Raw genomic sequence first — 17,981 nt, 5'->3', positions numbered from 1 at the left:
CAGACAGGCTCGGCGAGGGCTCTGCTGATCGAAGCTCTCCCCTCGGAACCCCTTCAGCCATTTAGTTATTTGTACTCTCCCCAGAAAGCTAACATTCTCCACCCGCAGCCAGAGATCAGGGCTGTGGTCATGGGCGATGCTTTTCTATTGAGAGTGCGTGTGTCCCCGTAGGAGGACCGGAGGGGGAAGATGGGACAAGAGTGCATCCCAGGACGTGTGGGGCAGGGGCTTCCTTCTTGAGTCACATTTCCAAGTCAGTGGAATCGCCACAGGCCGATACTATAGCGCCTGTTTGTTCTGGCAGCTGTCGGCTCACTGCTGCACATGTCTCCTGAGAAGCTGGGTGCCATCATTTCTGCCGTTATTAATAATTATTAGTGATAATGATATTGATAGTCCTGCTATGTTGATGAACACAGCAACACTTGGGACATGATGAAATGGTTACTGTGCAAGGCAGAATCTCAACCAGAACTAGAATAACAGTAACAATAATTATAGCCATGTGGACAGAGCACCTACTATGTGCCCTGTGTTTTACTAATGGTTTCATTGAATCCTCAAACAATCCTCACAAAGGGAAGGGAGGCCCAGAAAGGTTAAGACACTTTTACAAGTAGTACAGCTGGTGAGTATCAGAATCAAGAGTTCGATATCCAGTCTGACTCCAAGCCCACGTCCTCTCCTGGCACCCAGGATGCACACAGAGCTCAGAGATGAAACTAATATTCAGATGGAGGGATGGGCCACCCTGACTGGGGTGAATTAGTATGAAAGGACAGGCTGACTATCATACCAGAAAGGGGAGTTATCCTGCATTGCTTCAATCCAAAGGTGGATGGATCCTTAAGCCATAGTCATTTATGTGTTAAAGACCATGTTACAAATGAGAGATGAAAGCTACATTAAGCCCCTGAAGTTAACTTTTTCTTACATGAAATATTTCAATGCATTTGATTACAAACATGGTAGAATATATTGTTGCTTTGTTATTATTTCCATGTAAGAGTAAGGGAAACTTAATACTATATTACAAAATAATTGCATATTACATAAGTATATATAAATTATATAAAATATATTATAAAATAATAAAGTCACAGGGAGCTAGCTCAGGAATGAGGATTTGGGAAAGACTGATCCGTCAGGTCAAAGCGAGCCAACCAACACCTGTAACGGCGCTGCTGATAAACACACAGACCTTAAAGACACAGGGGTTGTGGAGACCTGTGGGAAGTGTAATACGTTGTTCCTGCCCGTATGAACTTAAAAGTTCAGTGGGGGCTGAGGGCCAGGAAACTAACCGAGTGACACTGGCCCTGCCAAAGACCACAGAAGGGAGACACCAAGCAGAGGGCACTGGGTGTGCAGAGCTGGAAGGGATGACTTGTATTCAGACTGGAGGAGGGCAGAGTCCTCCGGGACACACAGGCCGAGGGCTCTTAGTAGCTCCTGACCTAGAAAAAATGCTCTCACTTTCTGAGTTTCGGTTTCTGCATCTATGAAATGGGGTTACTACTATTTGCCCTGCAGGATTGTTTGTAAGTTTAGATGACACAGAAAATAATTTTTTTGGGGGGCAGGGGATGGGGAGAAGGGTATTGCTAATAAGCATTTAAAAATCTATCCGAGGGGTGGGGAAAGCCCTACCTCATGACTCATGGTGGGAGACAAAGCCCACCTCCTGCTAACGAAGCTGAAAGTACCAGTCTTGCTTTGGTGGCCTCCCTTATAGCTAGAGGCAGGCACTAAACTAGACTCTGTCTGATAATTAGATCAAACTGCCCAAATCCCTGAATCGCAACCTGGTTAGTTGGACCCAATTCTCTGTTACTGAGCTTTTTGGATTAACCAGGCCATCAACTCCTGCGGTCCCATGGAAGCAGCAGTGGGACCAGCTGGGGCCAGGTTCTACAGCGGCACTGGCAATGTCTCACCTGATTACCTCTGTGGTATGATTTTGGCTGTGGTCTGGTCCATTTTGCTCCTACCTGATTTCTGAGGCTCGTTCTACAGCCTTCTGAATATGTGAGCTTCTCAACTTCCTTTGCAAAAATTTCTTTCCTGTATATACTGCTGGATCACTGGTTCTGTTGCTTGCCATTGAGAACCCTGAAGAGTACAAGACTTGGTGCTGGGAGGTGGTGTGCCATAAGTCACAGACTGGAAAACATGGAGCTGGCCGTGTACTGAAGGCAGGAGGGAGAATCAGTAATGTTCATTTTGTGGGTGCAAAACAGAGAATTAAATTGTCACTTGTTGCATTTCAGGAGACAGTTTTAGAGGAGTTTTAGAGGAAAAGACAGGAAAAAATTCAGGATGTTGTGCCACTGGCTACTTCGTGTAGCTTTCGGTAAGACTGTATAATAAGGAGGTAAGCTTGGGCCGAGGTGGGCCAGTCAGAAGGCAAGGAAGGAAAGTACATGGCGTTGCTAAGCGAGGCCCCTCCGGGTGTGGCATGTGATCCATGCTGAGGGGGAATTTCTTAATTTGCAGGCTTGCAGGGTTGGAAACTGGTCCAGATAATAAAGTATGGGAAGAACCCTGTGTAGTGCTAGGCATGTTATAGATGCTTAAGAGGACAGGAGCTTCTTGTTATTCAAGGATGACATTCCTGGAAAAGGGCCACTTAAATGGAATCCATTTAAACAGGGGACCAGAATTTTATAGTAAATGTTGCGGGGGAGGAGAAGTTTGAGTCTTTAGTTGGAAAAGAGAAACACTTTGCCAAAGTTATATTTTGTCTCCCATTTAACGAAATTACAACTGCATGCTAATCCTGATGAAAAAGAATGAATCACACGCTAATTTGGTGTGATTTTTCCGACTGTTCTTCACTTTGTGCTTGATTTCCACCGCATATTCATAAAGGCAGCAATTTTGCCCAAATCAGAGGGTTTTATTCGTTATCCTAAGGGCTTTTCTAAATCCTTCCAAATATTCGCATTTGAAATACAGATCGGGTCTTTCTCGTCTTCAGCTGTGCGCTGGCTTAACTGCAGGATTCTTTAACAGTGATTCAGGAATCCCCAGCACCAAAGTCACATTCGGTGACTTCGGTACACGCTGTCCCTTTTGCGGAACATGCGGCCAAGGTGTATTGTGCTTGCACTGTCTGTGCAAACACTCACAGGCTCAGACAATCAGCTCCTTTGAGACTTGACAGAGAAGGGAGAGGTTTACAGTATTTCTGGGAGGCACTGCAGAGAATACTTCTATGGGGACTAACTTGATAAGTAGCCAGTAAATTAGTGAAATTTTCATGTTATGAAGAAATTAGCTTCTCTACTCAATCTTATCATTGCAGGCCTTGGATACTGAATACCCAATATGCCCTCAGTATGCCCTCAGCCCCCCAAATCACATTAGGCAGGAAGGTTCTGTTTGCACTTCTAATTACTATTCACTGGTTCTGCATGGTGTGGGGGAACCCTGGATGCTGACACATCGCCCGAACCCAGGACTCAGGTGAGATGTACACGTGTCATAGCTTTGCATCCCTGAGCAAGGTCAGCACAGGGTCTGGTTCTCCAGCCCCGGCTACCAGCATGACTCCACAGGCATGGTAAGTGCTTAAACCCTCATTCTGGGTAGAAAGGAGGAGTAGGCTGGCCTAGGAGGGGGAGACTAAGCGGACAGCAGGGCGGGGTATACCATGGGGCTTCTAGACACCAGCAGGGCCTGCGAGAGCAGGTTGGCAACCACGCAGGTAAAGTGGGCCAGGTGGTCCCTTCCCTTCCATCACCCACGGGCAGCTGCCTCCCCACTCAGCTCCGGCCAATCGCTGCCAGGAGAGAATGTGTGGCCGTGGTGCCAGACCACCCCTTTTTCTCAAGGGAAACTGAAATTTTATGTGAAACTTCTACTCTTATTTCATCTTTAATCGTCTTCCCTAAGATTTCAATGTTAGCAACCACACCAAATAGAAAAAGAACCTGTGACTAAATAACACAGGCCTGTTGCTATTATGTCGCCTCAGGCTGCACACTGGAATCGAATGCCTGCTCGGGGGCAGTGGGAGGTCAGTCTGATCATCTCAGCGAGCAGCTGAGGAAGAGCAGGGCGTGAACGAGCAGGAGGGGAAGGCTGGTTGGAGTTACAATAATATTGGCCACATACGGCTTACTGAGCCTCCTTCACACTTTATCCAAGTCGGCCCTTAAGACAACCCTACGCAGTTGGCCCGTTATCTCCACACGAGGAAGCTGGGGCTCGGCGGCGTTAAGGTGCTGAAGGTGCCTGGCGACATAAGCATCATCGGGATTTGCACCCAGAACGGTGTGAGGCTGCAGGCTCTCAGCTACCCCATGGGAAACGGGCTGAGAGAAGAAAAGAACCACCTGTTTGCTTACCCGGCACACGTACTGGCTCTGGGGTCCGGGGGAGAAGGTCTTGGAGCGGATGATCGTGCTTCCTCGGAGAAACGGCCCTGGGGATGGCGTGCCCACCCGCCGGTCCTTGGGCCGCACCACTGTGGGCGACGGGGCCGGGGTCTCTGTGTTGGTCTCTTTGTCCACCTGGGGAAGGAGCCACAGCTTTGAGGCCAATAACCGGAGTCTCGGCCACCCATCCCGAGACTCATGGGGAAGACTCATGGGGAAGACTCATGGGGAAGACTCTCTAGCTGTTCCCCAGCTGTCACCTGGCTTTGTCACCTGGCTTTGACTCATGGGGAAGATTCTCCAGCTGTTCCCCAGCTGTCACCTGGCTTTGTCCCATAGACACGGCTGGGGGCTTCCTCAGCCCTAGCCATCCCCAGCCAGGATGGCGCCCAAGGTCCCCAGTGCCAGCCCCTATTCTTGTGGGTTGAGGCTAGTGGGAGCATATTTAGTCTCCAAATAAGCTCACATGAGCAACAGAAGTACCAAATGCACAGGTGTCCTGGACTTCACACCCTCAAGACTCATGTGCCAGGAGCATCTGACAAAGCCACACCCAAAGCCTCCTCCGCCCCAGCCAAGAACTGCTGACGTTTCCTTGGAATTGCGGAGGTAACCAGCAAATCTCATTTCTTAAACTATATAATTAGATATTCTACCTTCCCTTTCACAGTAGCCACCAGTAAAAGATAAGCGAGCAAAAACACCTAGATGAGGGGCCTCTGTGAGCCTCGACAGTGCCTTTGTGTAATTTTGTAAAAGGCACCCTCTTTGGCTAGAGAAACTGCAAAAATGTTTCCCCTCGGTGTGAAGCAGTTAGAAGGTAGCCCTGGATTCCTGTGTGGCCCCCCTTGGTGAGGCACCTCTGTGCAATGTCTGCACTCCGCCCCTGGGGTGCCCTGCTCAGACACAGTAGGGTGCTCTAGTTCTGGGAGTCCTGCAGGTGGAAAGAACACAGAGATCTCTGTGGAGAATGAAAGCTGTCATAACGCATCACCTTTGTGCATCAGGGAAGCAGGGGCGAGGGGACCTTGGCTGGACACCCCTCTCCCATGGCACTCTGGGCCAACCCAAATGAAGGAACGCATGCTCTGAGCCCGAGAGCTTGCTGCGAGGCGAGCGTCACTGTATCCGGTTTAGAGACGAGGAACAGAAGGCCCAAGAGGGATGAAGTCGTCTGCCTCAGACGACACCGCTAGGGAGCAGCAGGCCAGCGTTGGAACCCAGACCCGCAAGACGGCAAAGCTAGAGAAACAGGGGGGCTGCACACGGCGGGGGAGAAGAGGGGCTGAGTCCGCCTCCCCTCATTTACTGTCACCGAAATGAGACAAGGTACAGGCGAGGACATTGCCATATGGCCGCCCATTCTGACGGCATGTCCCCTGATGCTGGAGGGCAAGACTCGGCCCTGAGCCTTTTCTGACTGACTACTCTGCTCATGGACGGAGGGCTATTTCCTCAAGACCGCCCCTCCCATCTCCCCAGCCCTCCTGACCTTTAGCGCTGGGCACCCGTCCATATCCGGTGAGGTCTTCTCGGCGAAGACGTCCTCCTCTCCCTCCTCCTCTCCCTCCTCCTCCTCCTCTGCGGCTGCCTCGTTCTCGCTGGTCTCCTCCTCGAACCTCCTATGATGACAGAGAAAGAACTTCGGTCACTGCCCCAGAGACCACTCTGATCTGCTCACCTGCCTTTAAATGCACCCAGGGGCAGGGCTTCCAAGCCTTTTCAGGATTGAGGACACATTTTTTGGGAAAAAAAAGTCAATTTCAGGGAGATGTAAATTTGCATACGGCGAAATGCATTTTCGGTGTACAGCGTGACGAGTTTTGACCAATGTGCGCGCCTGTGTGACCAAGATCACACTCAAGATGTAGACCATTCCCTTGTGCCCTTTCTCAGCTAATTGCCCGCCACCCCAAGCCCAGCACGGATCAGCTTTCTGCCACTCGAAATGTGATTTCCTAGCATTTCACATAAATGGAATCAGACAGCATGTGCTCTCATCTCTGGCTTCATTCTTTCAGCATGTTTCTGAGATTCACCGATGCTGGTGATTTTATCAATAGTTCTCACCTTTTTATGGCTGGTATTCCATGGGACGGACAGACCACAACCTGTTTAGCTATTCAGCAGGGGATGAATATTTGGAGTTTCCATTTCTCAGCAATTATGAATAAAGCTTCTATAGACATTCACCTATAAGTCTGCGTAGATGCAGGTTTTCATTTTTTTTCTGGATACTGTGTGAGTTTGCTAGGGCGGCCGTAACACAAAACCACAGACAGAAATTTCTCTCTCACAGGTCTGGAGGCTAAAAGTCCAAGATCAAGGTGGAGGCAAGGTTTGGTTTCCTCTGGGACCTCTCTCAGTGGCTTGCAGATGATCACCTCCTTGCTGTGTCCTCAGACGGTCTTCCCCCTCTGCATGCATCGTTGGTATCTCTCTGTGTGTCCAAATTTCTTCTTCTTACAAGCACACCAGTCATAAGGGCTTAGGGCCCACTGTGAACTTTAACGACGTCCTGTTAAGTTGATCATCTTTTCAAGGTCCTGTCTCCAAACAGAGTATACATTCTGAGGTCCTGGGCTCAAGGCTTCAATATATGAATTTTGCAGGGGACACAATTCAGACCATGAGAGAGATATGGCCAAGAGTAGAATTACTGGGTCATCCAGTAAGTACAAGTGCATTCCTTTAAGAAACTGACAAACTGGTTTTCGATGTGGTTATGCCACTTTACGTTCCCAGCACGGATGCTCTGACAATTCCAGTGCCTCAGCTAGGCTTGGTCCTGCCAGTCTTTAACTTTAGTCATCCTATCACTTGTGTACTCATGTTTCATTGTGGTTTTAATTTGCACTTTCCCACTGAGAATCTTTTCATGCATTTTTTGACCACCTGCATTATTTTCTTTTGCAAAGCATCTTTTAGACTCTAGCCCATTTAAAAACTGGGTTCTCTTTTTACTACTGAGTTGTAAGAGTTCTTCATGTATTCTGGATATAAATCCTTTGCAAATATTTTCTCTAAGCCTGTGGCTTAGACTTTTCATTTTCTCAATGGTGTCTTCCAAAGTACAGAAGCTTTCGATTGTGATAAAGTTCAATTTATCCGTTTTTAAAAATGGTTTTTGCTTTTTATGTCTGACCTAAGAAACCTCTGCCTATTCCAAAGTTGTAAAGGATTTTCTTTGAGGAGTTTTATAGTTTCAGCTTTTGTTCAGCTCTATGATCCATTTTAGATTAATTTTTGTGCATGACGTTCAAAGTTTATTTTTTTCTATATGGATATTCGATTGTTCCAGCATCATTCATTAAAGAGACTCTAGTTTTGGTGATACTTTTCCTAATTATCCATTCCCCATGGACTCCACGGTTGGAAGGAGTTGGTGTGACAAATGGATTGCATTTGTTAATTAGTCATCTATCTCTTTTCTCATCTTTCCTTCTCAAAGACATACATAACCGCCAGGCTTCTGATCAGCATGAGACAGCATTACCACACTGAGCAGAAGGAGTTCCAGCCAAAAGCAGGAAATTTGACATCTAGTTAGCCGGCTCAGTGAGATTGTGAATAAACATAAAATCTCCCTCAGGATTTTCCCAGTGGGAAGAATAGGTCTTGGATCTCTCCCCCCAGCCCACCATTAAAAACTCCTCTGCTCTTAGATGGGCACTTTGCTATGTGCACCCGCAGCCTCTCTGTCTCCTTATAAAAGCCATTAAACATGCAAGGAGAATTCCTCTAAGGATTCTGCAGACGCCACATTAACCAGCTTTTACCGAGGGTTTAATAAGCTCCAGGTGCTACAATGAGGCGATTATTGCCTCCATTTTATGATTCAAAAGCTGAGGATCAGAGAGCTGACAGGCCTTGTCCAGTGTCACAGGCTGCTGCGCAAAAAGTGGGAGAGCCAGGGTTCCAGCACAGGTTTGTCCAAGTCCACGAAGCGCTCAGCCACTATGGATCTCTCTCTCCTCTTTCGACTGTGAATCTGATCTAAATATTTCCAGAAAGGACAAGAAACCCTGTGGGGAGTGCAAATCAGAGCAGCCAATTTACACTCTGAAGTCAATTTAGCAGTGTCTGCTCAAATAAAACATGTACACATACTCTCAATTAGGTACTGTGGCTGGATTACATTGAGTGTCAGAGAGGGTGCAGGCTTAGGGGTACTCACAGTCACCGCTGGGGGAGCATATTATAGCACCGTCTTATCTGAGAGCTATTCTGCAAGGCCACTTCTCAGCATTGGCCCTAGACAAACGTGTGCAGGTTCCGAAGGAGGCCAACTCTAGGATTGCACTCTAGCATTGTTTGTGATTATATTCTCCTACTGTAAAAGTATTGTTTAATACTTTTAGAGTTTTGTTTTGTTTGTGAATCTTAAAAAAAAAAAAAAATCCAGCCTTCCGATTATATGCAAAGAAACCTAATTAAACAAAAGGGATTGACAATGGCACCCTGGGCCTTGGGTGCTGGAGAAGGAGGGCAAAAAATTAGAACGGAGGGCTGGCCTTTGGAGGCCTCCGACACAGACTCCAGAGTCGGGCAAGGCTAGTTCACATTCCAAGACCCAAAGAAGCCTGCGGCCCCGGGGGAGGGAGCTGCAGATGGATCTACCCCAGCAGAGCAGCTCTGGGATTACCCAGCCCTCTTTGTAAGTCAGCGTCGAGGGAAGTTTGAATGGCAAGGGGTGGGGAACGAGGAGGCCACAAAGGGAGAGAGAACAGAAGGCGGTTGCTAGGCGATGGCGTGAAAAGTCTCAACACAAGCTTGGAATTTGGCGGAAACCACTGATCTTGTGCCAGGGGTTTGGAAGACAGGTCCTGGGCCTACTTCCGGCATCACACTTGGCCTGTGTGAGTCACAGCCCTGCCCGGCCCAGCAGCGTGCTAGAAAGAGGCAAAGAGAGGGAAAGAGGAGAGAGAGAGGGATCAAAAGGGAGAAAGGGAGGTGGAGGGGAGAGGGAGAGGCAAGAAAGAGAAGAGAGGGGGCTGGGAGGGAAGAGGAAAGAGGGAGAGAGGAATTGAGACCATTTAGAAAGAATCCTTAAAGAAACAAAATGAAGATACAAAAATCCAGGATCCTTGCCATACCCTTCACCACGTGGAGGGACAACAGTGGGTCAGCCGGAGGAGTCAAATCCGGCCCACTTTGGGGCAGTCCAGGCTATGAATAGCTTTTGTTTTAAATGGCTGGAAAAAAAATAAACAATCAAAAGGAGAATGATGTTTCATGACATGTGTAAATTATGTGAAATTCAAATTTCAGTGTCCATTGCGGAAGTTTCAGTGCCGGGGACGTGGTGGTTGGTGTGCATGGGGTCTACGGCGCCTTTCACATTAAAGCACCGAAGATGAGCAGATGCAATAGAATCTGTATGGCCCATCAAACGGGAATTTGCTATCTGGCCCTTTCCAGAAAACATCTGCTGACCCCTGGAGTAAAAGATATTAAGGAAAGCCTCCTTCTGAGACCAAATGTATAATTTGGGGCTGTAACAGAATAATACAAAAGAGTTACTGAGTGCTTCCTGTGGGTCTGAGTGAAGCGCTTATCGTGCATAATTATATTGAGTCGACAAAATACCCATGCGGAGTGGCTATTTTTCAAATCTGTATTTCACAGATGAACAATCGGAGGTGTAGAGCCAGGGTTTTCAGCCCAGACTGCACAACGGAATCACTCAGGGAGCTTTTAAAACTTACCGATGTTCAGGCCTCACCCACCCCTAGGACCCCACAGGGAGTTGGCTGAGCGAGACTCTGAATCGCCGCTATCTGTCTGAATTCAGAGCCCATGCACTTAAGCCCAGCTACACTTCTGCCCAAATGGCAAGATTCCTAGCTTGTGCTCATTTCCTAGGTGGACTCTGCCTTCTCTCCTTTAGCTGGAAGTTAGCAGTGTTCCTTCTTGTTTTCCTAATATTGACTTCTACCCTCTATTGAGTGTCTCCCGTGAGCTTTTCCTTTCGACCTCTCCAACAACCCACTGTGGTCAGTGTGTCACCCCCATTTCTCACCCGAGGCTCAGGCGAGGTTAGGAGGGCTCGCCTCACCGTGGCTGCCCGTCAGATGGAGCGCAGCGACATGAGGAAGCACGATGCAGGCTTCCGGGGAGTGGGCTATAAATGCCCTGCTTTTCGATCTGGATGCTGGCTACACGGGTAGTTTGGTTTCCGAATATTCCCTGAGATGTTGTACCCTTAGGTGAACTTTTCTGTATGCATGTTATACCGCAATAAAAAGTTAAAAATGCGTTGCCTGAGGTGACACAGGAGAAATGAGAAAGCCAAGATGTGACGACACTGCTGTTTCTTAAGGCGTGAGAGACCTCTGCCGGGATCCGCAGGACTCAAGAGCCAGGTCCGCACTGGGAGAAAGCGGCCTCCCGTCCCGTTCTCTCTCCTCCAGATGCTCTGATCACATCCCGGGGGACGTCGCCGAGGCAGACTTAGCTACATCTATTCCCACAGATCTATTCCCACATTCTTCCTTAGTAATGGAACTCTGATTTTTTACCCCACTTAACAGACCTCATTTCCCGGCCTCCCTTGCAGTTAGTTAGGCCAAGTGGCTATGCTCGGCCAATGAGAAGCAAACAGAAATTGCTGGGGCGGAGGGTGGGGGCGGTGGGGAGACTTTCAGGAACGGTCCTTGGTTAAAAGGCACAGAAACACACTCTCTTGTCTTTCCTCTTTCCCGATGGCTGCCTGATGGCTGGTGACTCCACAGCCATTGTGGGCTATAAAGTAGCCTTGATGATGGAGGTCACACAGTAAGGACAGCAAAGCAGGATGAGAGAAGCAGCCTGGGTTCCCAGTAACATCTTGGAGCTGACAGCCGAGCCTTGGGTTGCCTTCTCCCATTCCTCTTTTCAAGTAACAAAGAAATAAACTTCTATCTTCTGCTACCTGTTTCTAGCAGTCAAATGGAATTCTTTACTGAGAAATCTTCAATTTATGGCAAGTTATACTTATCTTCCATTTATAGTAATAAAAAAGGTCTTTAAGTCTTTTTTTTTTTTTTTACCAAAATAAACGTAAGTGCATCAACGGAAACTAATATTAGACGTGAACTAGCATGACTGATTCACAGAACATAAAATAACAAATCAAGAAAGGATTCTGGGAAGCACTGCATTAGACTATTATACTGCGTTGTTGCCTGCAGAGAACCCATGAGGAGAGAAGCTCTCAGCTTTCCCAGGGGAACACCTCTCTCAGTTGCCCTGGTGTTTGGTGATCTCTTCCCTAGGCCAAGGTCCAAGCCAGATCAACTCCTGAGGCCCAAGAGAGCCTTCGCTTACCAGCTGTCTTCCAGGGGCCGGGCGCTGTTTCTTCCCTCCTGCCTCTTCTCCAGCTCCACTGCCGTCTGTTCCAACAGAGCAGACACGGCATCCTACAGAGACAAGGGCTCATGGGTTCACCTGTGTACCATGGACGCCACCCCTGCCAGCAAGAGTCAGAGCTTCTCAGAGGGGGACCCTCCCCGTGAACTGAGGGTAAAACTAAACACCAGAGTGGCTAAGTGTCTTGCCCCGGGGTCACGTATGCATTGGAAATACAGCGCTTAGTTCTTCTAATTAGTAGTTTTCTTGAGAATACCTCTGATATGCGTGGACAGTTTGGGAAGATAGCCAAGTTTAACAGCTGAGTGAGACAGAACTATAGGTCTCTGGCTACAAGGAGATCACAGTGGAGTCAGGGAGACCATCATGCAAAACATCAATAACAAAATGTGAAAAGGACTATGAGAGAGGTAAGTATTGGTGTTTGAGTATACAGGGAAAACAGCAAACCCAGCTTGGGGCGGGGGAGGCTGCATTCAGGGAAGACTTCCTGGAGGAAGAACATCTATACTGAATGGTGCCTACAGTGAAAAATGATTTAACCTGAGACTCAGTTTCCTCTAATACCTACCGCGAAGGGCGGTTATGAAGACTGAGAACATATACATAAGGTATGCAGAAGAATACCTAGCATGTAACTGGCGCTCACTAAATGGTGGCTAATAGCAAAGTAAAACTGATCTCGTCATTTTCTGAGCACATGGTTAATTTGCAAAAACGCTGGGTAGTGTGGGCCAGAGCCTGGATGATTCCTGAAACTACCTTTTGGGGAAGGAAGAAGGTTAACTAAAATCAACTGAAAGCCTGGTATACGCAGGCACTGATTGGCATCTTTTTAAATCTTACCATCCTAAGAGGAGATCATGATTATTCCCTTGAGAAATGGGAATGAGAAAACTAACATGTCTAATGTTGATATTACTTACCCCCCACCCCCCCAAAATGTTCTAGAATGTAGAGGGGTGAGTCTGGAAGACCTGTGCCAGCTCACTGACTCCCTTTTTTGGAGTGAGGGAGATCTGGGTTTGAGACCGAGCTTGTTGCTCATTAGATATTATGTCCTTAAGTACACCTTCTGAGTGTTGGTAAATTGCACATAATAAACAGGACAGTGCCTGAATAAAAGGAAGTGAAGAAAATGATCAAAGGAGGAGGAGGAGGAGGAGGAGGAGGAGGAGGAGAGGAGGAGGAGGGAGGAGGAGGAATGGGTGGGCAAAAACCAGATTTAACCCTTGCTCTTATCCCTACCTGTGTGACCTCGCCCACCCCCTCCACTGAAATTCTGAGCAGCGACTGTCCAAAGTAACCAACTATTTGGGATCTCACGAAGATCCCATACTCTGTGTCACTCTATGTTCAAGGGCAATTTCACTGCTCAACTGAGTCCTGGCTGGGCTACCTGACCAGCAGGTGTGGGCTTTCCAAGTGCAGGAAACAGTTTAAGGACATTGAACAGGTTAAAATATATTGCACTGAAATGAAAATAAGATATTTTTTAACAAAAAATAGGCAAATATAAGATTTTGAAGAAAAAAATAATGAAACAGATACTATTTATCGAGCCCTTACCATGTATTTCCTCAGAATGTCGAAATAACCATTTTAGACTCAGATTAGACGTGAAGAAGTAAAGGCTTAGAGAGATGAAATATTGACCCGTCACTCAACTAAGAAACACCGGGCCACTCTTCTGACTGTCCTTCCTGTGACCTCCCTCTGCCTCTTATATAAAGTCTCCACTATGGACCACTATGCACATCGTAGGGTCTCAATAAAGGTTAACTTTCTACCTTCCACAGATTTCTCCTTCCTTCTTCACTTAATTTTTTTTTTAAGCCAGGAATTAAATTGGTTTTCATCATGCGAGTTATACCAGGTCAAGCAAAGGTGAGACGGGGAGAGCACAACTGGGAAGGCAGAAGCTGCAGAGCGGGGTACTGGCCCCTTACGAGATCCCTCCTGCCCTGTCCTCTCCGCCCCACTGCCTCCTGCCCCGTTTCCTCCACCTGGGGTGCCCAGCCATCTCCGGGTCTGGGACAGGCATTTGCTTCCTTGCATCCCAGGGCTGCGTGTGGAAGATGGCGCAACCCGTGGCCCAGCTCACCGTGCTTTCAGGCCCTGGGGTGGGGGCCAGGGCTCCCCCTGGCTCAGGCTCCCTGCTCTGTTTCTTCATGTATTTGTAGCTCAGGAGGTTGTACCAGCGCGTCGACCTCTCCCCAGACCGGCAGACCTCAGCCAGGCTGATCTGGGCACCTCCCTGTTGAGGACAGGAAAAGGGAGAGTGTAAGCAGGGGCTGAGCAGGTGTTCTGGGAATTCTGCTTCTGGGAAAGGTATAGAAAACACCACTCCAGGTGAGCCGGAAGCTTCCCGGGAGGAAGAAAGGGCTAGTCGGTAATTGTTTCCAATTACTCGCTGAGTCACTAACTTGTTCATTCAATGGTTTACTCACTCGCGAATGTTTGTTAGAAGTTTATCTCTAGATACTGGTATGGAGAGCTCTCACGTTATATTGTTAAGGGAACAAACAGGATAGTGCTGAACAGAATATACAGTGTGCTATTTTTTTGTACAAGAAATGGAGAGAGGAATAAGAATATGTATATTCTCTCTGTATGTTTTGTACCGTATTTGAGGTACAAGGGAGAGTGAACAAGATCATATGATCAGATGTGCAGCGAGAAAGATAAAGAAGAAACTAATCAAAATCGTTACCTATATAGGTAGGTGGTGGAATTGGGGTGCAGGAGGCGGGGAGCAGGATTTCTCTTCAGCAAACTTTTAATACAGCTCTTTGAATCATGTAAATGGATCCCTTAAGATAAAAACTAACTATAACAGATTAAATTAACTGAATATTAGCTCCCAGAGAGAGGATGTATTTCAAGTGACTTAATATTTTTACTGTATTTTGACCATCCATCCTTGTAGAAAGAACTACAAAATAATTTTAATTATTCCTTACTATTTCAAAAAAAAAAGAAAAGAAAAATGACATGTCTTATTTGTTTCACAAAGTTCTCTTTTAAACAGCTCTGACGAGGTTTGGGGTTTAGCTCATTCATGTTCCCCAAACCTAACAGTGGCCGTGCCAGTGGGTGGCAGAAATACCACAAGCCAGTTTGCGAGTGGGCCAGCGGACAAGCAAAGGCTCGGGACGGCACCTGGGACAAGGTGGGGGCTCTCTGACCCACCTTGAGTCCTTTCTTCCAGTTTTTCCTTCCCTGAGGATGTACCAGAGCATGGCACAGACGGTGCTAAGTCCTGATATGGCTAAAGGTAACTTCCAGGAGAGCAGCTGTGAGCGGATAAAGAACACAAACCCACGGTGACACCTCACCAGCTTCCTCACCTGGCAAACAGGAAAACAACTCCTACCTGCAGGACTGCTGGGAGGACTAGTCAGCTCAGGTATTATACTCCTGGCACATTTTAGGCACCCAGGATAAAGGTAAATATATACACATATGTTTATTCATTTACTGTTCTCTGAGCCCAGTGAAGAGACTGGAGCCACAGAAAGAGAGATGATTTTGCCCCCCAGGGGCTCACAGTTTTCTGGGGAGATAGACTAACGCATCGGATAGTACATGTCTGAGGGGTGAAGAGGAATGAATACAATCACAGCTTTGAGGTGTAACGTTGACACCATATTACTATTCACTTCAACAAGATACACTGTCTACTTTGGGCTGGCTCACAGGTGTGAATACAGTCTAGCTCATGAACCGGATGGACCCTGAGGGCATTTATGCATTCTTTCATTCAGTGTGTACACATCTGCTGACAGCCTCCACGTGCCAGGCGCTGTTCTGGTTGCTGGGGATACGTCAGGATTTAAGGCAGATAAAAATCCCTGTCCTCATGAGATTACTTACATTCCAGTCTGCAGGAATCAGAAAAACCAATCAATAAGTAAATCCTATACTGTATTACATCGAAGCTAAGCTGACACCAATTATAAAATGTACTATTACTTCATGCATCACTAAGAAAGAAAAAAAAGTTGCTAATTAAACTGTGAGCTGCCATCTAGTATGAATTGCATCCCGACTTCAGAGACGATAAAATGTGAAAATAACATGTAGCCGAAAAATCTCTGTTGCAGAGAAATGTTAGGTAATGAAAAACGGCAGAGAAAAATAATACAGAGAAAAGGGATGGGAGAGTGGAGGGGGAACGTGATGGTCAACGGGGTGGAAGGAAGGCCTCCTTGAGGGGGTGACGCTTGGGTCAAGCCCAGAATGAGGTGAGCGAGCAAGCCTTGTGCATCAATATTTGAGAAAAGAAAATCCCAGTCAGAGGAAGCAGCAAGTGCAAAGGCCAGGAGCGGGGAGCATGCTAATGTATCAGAGGGAGAGTCTCGGGGATGAAATCCAGGATTTAACCAGGAATAAGATCCCAGAGGGCCTTGGAGGCCGGGCAAAGGGCCCAGGTGTGGACTCTAGGTGGAGACAGAATCCATGGTAAGGTTTCAAGCAGAGGAGTGGCATGCACTGATGTGCAGTTAAGAGGATTGCTCTGGCTACTGTGCTGGAGAGGAAGGGAGGCGGGGACAGAGGTGGGGAGACCCAGTGGGAGACGGCTCGACAAGCCAGGTGAGAGACAAGCCAGGTGAGAGACGATAGTGGTCGGGGCAGTGGTGGGAGGTGGCTGGAGTCTGGGGAGCTTCCCAAGGTGGAGCTACCAGGAGCTCCTGAAGGACTGGATGTGGGGTGTGACGGAAACAGAAAGGTCAAGGTTTCAGCGAGGCCTAACGACGTGTTAAAGGTCCAGTGGAGGAGGGAAAATCTGAAGACAGAGGAGAAAGCAGAATAACTGTCGGCAGCGTCATGTCCCTGAGAGAGAGAGAGTGGTTTCAGACGGGAGTGGGGAGGGTCCATCCTTAGAACCAGGAGAAACGGCAAAACCTACGGCAACAGCAGAAGCGGGTGGCAGATGCTGGAGGTTTTAGGAGAGAGGAGAGGATGAGAACTCGCTATGGAGACGAGCCAGAGAGTAAACCGTCCATGGAGTCGCAACGTTCAATCCTGGGCAGCGTTACGGCTCAGGGGAGCTCCATGCCCACGATTTTCAAATGCCCCCACGCGGCATGGCTGTGTGGTTTTTCTCCAGTTGCACAGGTGGCGAGGAGGTGGAATTCACTTCGACAGGGCTGGGGCTTTGCTAAGGGGTGTTGGCCAAGGGGCTGTTGGAATGGTTAGCTATGGGACACGAGCGTGGCCTGGGAAGGGGGCTGCCCCAACAGAACCTGGGCTGCATGGTACGGGGCTCAGCAGTTGGCAGGGTAGGGTGGGCAACCGGGGCCCGGCTGGAAAGCCTGTGACCGCTGTTAGGTCACACTAAAGCATTTGGAAGATCTGATGCCTGTGATATTGGGGAAAGCAGGCCATGCATTCCTCCAAACCTATCATTCAGGTCCTGGGACGTAAGAGACACTTACAGTCACTCTATGCATTGGATGACCCCGGCAGGTTACTTAGCCTTTGGGGGCCTTGATCCCTTATCTGTCAACTGGCAGTAATCCCAATGTTCCTCCCTAGGGCCGTTGAGAGGATTAAATGAGGTACTGCACGTAAAGGTCTTAGTTTAGTCCTAGATACAAAGACACTGCTCAGAACGGGCACTATGGCTGCCTGGTTCAAAACAGACTGGGGATTCCACGAGGGATTCTGCGGGGAGACTGCGTGGGAGCAGACGGCCCTTTCCCGTGTCTCACTTCCTCGCCTCCTTCGGCCACCAAAACACGACAGCCTGACACTCCATGTCCCCATTGGATACGGAGCAGTAGGCTTTCCAGTGGCCACGAGTGAAGACAAGCCACGGTGAGATGAGCGCTTGGCTGCTGCCATGGCAACCAAACAACGGCCAGACTTCAATTAGGGAGGAGAAACAAAAGGCATCCAATTAGGAGAAGAGAACAGAATTGAGTCTCTTCTCATTCAGGAAGGGCCAGGGCAATGCTTCACGGGAGAAGCCTGGGTTTGGAAAAGCGTTCTGCTCTGTCATCCAGCGTCCACCATGCTTGCCACTCCCTTCTGTCACCTTCCCTGCCTGTGGGCTCCAGGGAGCACTGTGCTGGCACAGAGAAAACACCGAGGGACTGATGTGGGTGGGCTGCAGAGGCGGATCTGCCTGGGCGCTAACTCTGCTCCTGACCAGAATATGACTTTGGGCAAGTTCTTTCTCATCTTTGGGCCTCGGTTCCCTCACTGGTGTAACAGGGCCTATTTGATGATATTGAGTAAGGA

The 17,981-nt window shown here is 48.2% G+C and overlaps 1 protein-coding gene across 6 annotated transcripts in view; it reads right to left on the bottom strand.

Moving 5' to 3' along the window:
• The window catches only part of WWC1 (WW and C2 domain containing 1), a 130,896-nt gene that overhangs the window by 8,567 nt on the left and 104,348 nt on the right, over window positions 1-17,981 (bottom strand). For all 6 annotated transcript variants that reach the window (XM_039877373.1, XM_039877391.1, XM_039877399.1 and 3 more), the window contains exons 16-19: window positions 13,837-13,989; window positions 11,691-11,782; window positions 5,875-6,004; window positions 4,353-4,517 (exon numbers count right to left, since the gene is read on the bottom strand). In XM_039877373.1, coding sequence (XP_039733307.1) covers window positions 4,353-4,517; window positions 5,875-6,004; window positions 11,691-11,782; window positions 13,837-13,989 — 540 coding nt within the window. The remainder of the gene's footprint in view (window positions 1-4,352; window positions 4,518-5,874; window positions 6,005-11,690; window positions 11,783-13,836; window positions 13,990-17,981) is intronic.

The sequence above is a fragment of the Pteropus medius genome, unplaced genomic scaffold, assembly GCF_902729225.1.
Source record: "Pteropus medius unplaced genomic scaffold, Ma_sr-lr_union100, whole genome shotgun sequence".
NCBI lineage: Eukaryota > Metazoa > Chordata > Mammalia > Chiroptera > Pteropodidae > Pteropus > Pteropus medius.
This window is presented reverse-complemented; position numbering and strand designations above follow the sequence as displayed.